This window comes from Carya illinoinensis, chromosome 2 (assembly GCF_018687715.1).
Source record: "Carya illinoinensis cultivar Pawnee chromosome 2, C.illinoinensisPawnee_v1, whole genome shotgun sequence".
NCBI classification, from domain to species: domain Eukaryota; kingdom Viridiplantae; phylum Streptophyta; class Magnoliopsida; order Fagales; family Juglandaceae; genus Carya; species Carya illinoinensis.
Genome location: NC_056753.1, coordinates 2025621 through 2031620, shown reverse-complemented (window position 1 = coordinate 2031620; position 6000 = coordinate 2025621). Strand labels below are relative to the sequence as shown.

The window sequence follows — 6000 nt, the reverse complement described above, 5'->3', positions numbered from 1 at the left end:
GATCATACTATCATCTTACTTGCATCCTATTAAGTAAGGAGAAAAGCTGCGCAGCGGTCGGGCTGCTTTTCTCATTTTAACAGCCCACCTATCAATGCCCGACACGTAGGCAATTACAAAAATTTCCTGTGTAACTCCTCTCACCCGATCACCCGATTAGGAGACCCCCTCTTCGTTCTCATTCCTTCCCTAATTTTCTTCCCTCCCCAAGGATTGAGGTCTCACCCAGACGGCTGCAGACGGCTAAGGATCCAGACGGATTGAGTTGGGCACTTGACGGCTACGGACCCAGACGGATCTCATCTCTCTCTCTACGGACCCAGACGGCTACCCAGACGGATCTCATCTCTCTCTCGATAATCTCTCTCTCTACCGACCCAGATGGCTACCCAACTCGATTCTAAAATCTCCATTGTCACAACAATCACTAATATTTTAAGAAAAAACTGTCTGCAATCAAATGGAGAAAACTGTTTTTATAAATTGTGCAGACTAGGTGGACTAATTCCAGACTCCAACCAATCTACCCCAAAACTTAGATAAACTTCACTCGGCTTTAACGCATCTGATTTATTGTTCGAAAATGTCCCCAAATGCCTTACCCGTAACAAGCAACAGGTTCCATGGTGATGATGACGAATCCGATTTTGTGAAGTGAAATACTTGGCTTGAATAAACGTAGATGCCTCGCTTGGAAAGCTCAAGAAATCTGAAATGAAAATAATGCAGGTGGGTTTCTATCTTTGATGGAGGAGAGCGGCTTGTGTATGGTGAGGTCTAGCTGAATTAAGTTATAATTGCTTACGTGTCATGCATTGATAGGAGGGCTGCTAAAATGAGAAAAGCAGCCCGACCGCTGCACAGCGCTACTCTTAAGTAAGATGTGACATATTTATCACTATTGAATGATTATTTATTATATAATTTTTTATCATCAAATAGTGATAAACGCATCACATTATATATAGTAGGATCTAAGTGAGATGGTAGTGTAGTGTATAGCATTACACATTTGATTTGTAAGATTCAAATTTTAAACTTTATCTTTCAAATCAAATTATGTTACATAAACACTGAGAACAAATATTTGTAACCATGAATTATATAACCGTGGTGTAATCGCTTTGAAAAAAGTGAATAAAACAGGAGACTCACTTGAAAAAAATGAATTTTGTATTAGTGAATCTTACTCTTTTTTAAAATAATTACGTGACTTTTATGCACTTCACGATCATATGTAAAATTACTCATTTGTGTAGAAACCGTAACCCAAACTAAGAGTAAAGTGTTTAAATCCACAAAATAAATAAATCAAGAACATTTACACTCCATAGCCTTCAACTTTCTGCTATATGGATGGTTATATATTTTCTGTAACAAACCCTAGTAGGCATCAAGAGAGGATACTCCATACTTGAGTAACATTTTAAAGGTTTTACCAATAAACTTTTAACTTTTGGCGTTTTAACAAGAAGGAAAAAAAACTTTATACTACTTGGTTTTTATATATTTTTTAAAACTGTTTTATTGTCCAAAATTGCAGATAATAAATTATTAAAAAAAATCACTATTTTTAACAAAAATAATGATAATATAAAAAAAATACTATAAGAAAAACACAATATTCCATTTTTTTGATATGATACAACTTATAATATTTTGAAATTTTAATTTATTATGATAAATGTATTTTTATAGAAAAGTGATAAACATACGTCAATTTTCACAATATTTATTATTTTACATAATAATATTTGAAAAAGAAAGATATTTTATAAAAATATCTTATAAAAATAACATTATTTCATAAAAATATTCTTATTTTTATTATAAAATAAATTTAACGAAATTTTAAATTCATATTATTTTATAAATTTATTTTTATATAATTTTTTATTTAGCGGGAGTTTTCTTCCTTTCTTTTATCCTCTTGTAGCTTCGAACTCAAAGACAGCACGGGTACTGTCGACTAGGCCCCACTTACTTCTCATAGTAACGAGAAACGAGAAACTTGTGAAAAAACTTCGGAAAGAGACAGGGAGACAGAATCTTTTCGATTAATTCCACGTTTATCCTTCCATCCTCCACGCCCCCAATTCCCCCATCTTGTTCCCTTTTCGGAATCTCTTCCCGGCGGCCATCTGATAGAGGCTCACCGAGACCCAGACCCAGACCCCAAAGCCGGCCCGAAACACGGGAAAATGGTATCGGACTCGGAGCTTATTGTGCGGCTCCGGGAGTTTCTCCAGAGCTCCGACCTGAACACGACGACCACAGCCACCGTGCGCCGAAGGCTGGAGGCAGATTTTGGAGTGGATTTGACAGACAAGAAGGCGTTTATAAGGGAACAGGTGGACGTGTTCTTGCAGAGCCTGCATGATAAAACCGAGGAGGCTGAAGAAGTCGCTGAAGCTGAAGTTGACGAAGGAGGAACAGACGATCGGACTGAGAATGCTAAATCGGAAGAAACCGACGGTTCTGGTTCTAAGGATGAGGACGATGAAGAAGAAGTTCAACAAACGAATAATGGGAAGGGCAAAAGACGGTCAGTTTTTTCTTGCAGTTATTTTCACATGTATAAAATTTACGGTTACGTTTGATTCTGCATTTGCAGTCGGAGCTAGTCTCTTTACGGAATTAATCTTTTATTTTGTTTCTATATCGAAGATTCCTGGAGTGAGAACGCCGATTGTGCATTAAACTAGCTTCTTACAAAGGAAATGTAAATTTGTATACAAACACACACACACACACACGAAGTCATGTCCTCGTTCTTTTACCTTATAATCTCAAGAAATTATTTCTCAGAACATATTCGATTGAAATAAAGGTCCTTTTTTACCTTTGTCAATGTTTGGGTTATTCAATATTTATTGTTTCAAGTTATTGCAACAGTCGTTCCTAAGCTTTATAAAAGAAAATTTCTCGCGATGAGTTACTTTAGTCCAAATTGGCGAATTCGGTTATTCAATATTTATTGTTTCAAGTTATTGCAACAGTCGTTCCTAACCTTTATAAAAGAAAATTTCTCGCGATGAGTTACTTTAGTCCAAAATGGCGAATTCATCCATTGATGCGAAGTGCAAGCCGAAACAGCTCCCTTCTTTTCACTCGTTACTTGTCTAGGAAAAAACATCCAATTTATTGGAAGAAAATCCATTACCTTCTATATTTACCAGTTGCATGTGGGTAAAGTTCTTTTGACTTTGGTGTCCAAAATTTATGTTATACAGTGAAATCACCCATCATGCTTTCCTTATGCTTTATTTTTTTTAAGATTCCACTTGAAATTCACTGGGAACTGAATCTTCATTTGGAAGTAAGATGACTAGGTAAATTTTGGAAGCCTCTCTGAAGAAATCCCTTCATGACGAGGGTAATTTGCTTCCATAAACCATCTTAACTATGAGATTTATTCTTTCTCCGCTTATCACTGAGACAGTAAAAAAATATGTTACTTTTTTTTAGAGGTTATGAATGAAGTCGACTGCACTATGGGAAGACCGTATGTAGTCTTTACCAAGAAGAGCAAAAAAGGAAAAAAAAAAAAAAAAAACACTTTTATGAAATCTGGTCCACAAACTTAAATCCTGCATTATTGGGTTGAACTTTCAATAAATTATCCCCTTATTTACCTTGAATTTATTTATACTACATTGTCATGTATGATTTAAGGGCTGATAGAGTTGTTTAACTGACATTTCACCTTATTTGTAAAACTGATTATTGGCTTTTCTTAAAAACTCAGGTCAAACAAGCATAAAAATGAGGTAAAGAAGAGGGGGGGTGGTTTTAGCAAATTATGTAGCCTGTCGCCTCAACTTCAGGAATTCCTTGGGGAATCTGAAATGGCAAGGACTGAGGTATATTCAGAAATATGTGGAGAAGATATCTTCAATTTTTCATTAGTTAATCTGGTGGGAATTTTCATTGTTGTAAAATCATCTCTCTGTTATCTTGGTTCTAGGTCGTCAAGCAACTGTGGGCCTATATTAGAGAGAACAATTTGCAAGATCCTAATAATCGGCGGAATATCAATTGTGATGAACCACTGCGTGCCCTTTTTAGTGTTAAATCCATCAACATGTTCCAAATGAATAAGGCCTTATCAAAGCATATCTGGCCATTGGACTCAGATGATGGTATGCTATAACCCTGTTATTATTCTTAATTTTTTTCAAATATATTTGGCGTTATGTGAGACTTTGGATCTGTACATGTTCAATGTTGAATAGAATATTTCCTGTTCAATTGTCACCATGTTCCTTATTTGAGGAGTATGAAATTAACAGCTGCGATGATTCCATGATGTCTTATTAAAGAAAAAAGAATATTTATTAACTTAATGACCATTGCGCTCCTTTGTTTTATCTAGTGCTGACTCAAACTATCCTCTCTCTTCTATTTTCAGCCTCTTATAAAACTCTTCAAACATTACTTATGCTTCCTTTCTTGATATAGTTGTGCCAGTCAAGTCAATGCAGAAGGACAGGCAGCCGAAGCAAGAAAGAGAAGAAGGTGGGATCAATTAATTCAGTGTTCTTGATGATATTATGATGTGTTGTTGTAAATGTTGTTTTGCATTGATACTTGGTGTGCCAGTGGCCTTCTCCTCGCCAAGTGCATGCTGATTGTTGCTGATGGCAACATATCTTCAGCTTAGCTCAACTTCATACTTTCACTTGTATTTCACCTTTAGTTGCAACACATAAATATGTATTAGACTAATATTCTTTGGTGCTGCAGAAGTCTATTTGGTACAAGCTTTGCTTTCACTGAGAATATTTGCACTAAAGGTGAAAGAATAGTGCAGTTTCCGCTTGGTGCACAGCTCCGCTGGACTTTGTAGCACTTGTGAATTTTACTAGATTCATTTCCGACAATGTATTTGGATTATCTAATTATTTTTCTCTGAACAACATATACTAGCCAGTTACATGTCTCATTAAGACATTCTTTTTGTGGACCTTATCTAGATCTCCATTTCAGATCCAAATGAGCCGAAAAGGAAAGAAAAAAGGCTGAAGGGAGGTAAATCAGGTTTTCTTGCGCCTCTTCAACTTTCGGATGCCTTGGTGATGTTCCTTGGTACTGGGGAAAGTGCATTATCACGGGGTGATGTCATAAAGAGAATATGGGAGTACATAAAACAAAACAACCTCCAGGTACGTTGTTTCTTGCCTTGATGGAACACAATGATTGCTTTATCGTTCAAGATTTGTATCTCATATATTTAGTACCCTGGAATACTGAACTATTACTTTCACCGTGTAAAATTCTTGATTAGGGTTTTGCAGTCTCCTTTTTTCATTATAAATTTCTGCACGAGAAACTGCAAAATCATGTCAGTTTTTGCTAGTGTCAGTTTTTTCATTACAAATTGTTATGGTGATGCTTTCGTGCCAGATTTTACTTATTATCGCCTCTTTCTTTGCGTATTTGTGATTAAAGATTCACTGAGTCCGTGTTCTTGTTCCTGAAGGACCCATCTGACAAGAGGAGAATAATATGTGACGAGAAGCTGAAAGAACTGTTTGACGTTGACTCCTTTATTGGCTTCACAGTTTCAAAACTCCTAGCTTCTCACTTCATGAAGACAGAACAGTGAGTCTCACCATTACCGTTCTTGTGAAGCCCCAAAGGAACGGAAGTTTTGCTTATAGGTCTAGTTTAACTTTCAGTGTTTTGTTTGTTGGATCTTTTTGCACGGCCCACAAACAGGGCAAATTGAAAATACAAGAGAGGAAAAGAAAATCTCTCCTCTTCTCTCTCTCTCTCTCTCTCTCTCTCTCACTCTCAATATATATATAGATCTTTTTGTCTGGTATTTTGTTTAACTTTGCATCTCTTTCTTAGCTTCTGAGTGAATGACTGTAGTTGTAGTAATTTTCATCACTCTGGATATTGTATGTCAAGAATGTGAAGGCTTCTGTTTCCCCACTGCCTTCATTCAATAGAAGGGTAATTATGAGGTTGCTTTTGGACTTGATGTGGCCTTTC

General features: G+C 36.2%; 1 protein-coding gene across 1 annotated transcript; it reads left to right on the top strand.

Annotated features, from left to right (window-relative positions):
- Window positions 1–1971: 1971 nt before the first annotated feature.
- On the top strand, window positions 1972–5986 carry LOC122296504 (upstream activation factor subunit spp27-like). The gene is made up of 6 exons (XM_043106275.1): window positions 1972–2545; window positions 3749–3863; window positions 3968–4142; window positions 4462–4518; window positions 4990–5165; window positions 5483–5986. The coding sequence occupies exons 1-6, from the start codon at window positions 2202–2204 to the stop codon at window positions 5606–5608; spliced, it is 993 nt and encodes a 330-aa protein (XP_042962209.1). The 5' UTR covers window positions 1972–2201; the 3' UTR covers window positions 5609–5986.
- The last annotated feature ends 14 nt before the right edge of the window (window positions 5987–6000 follow it).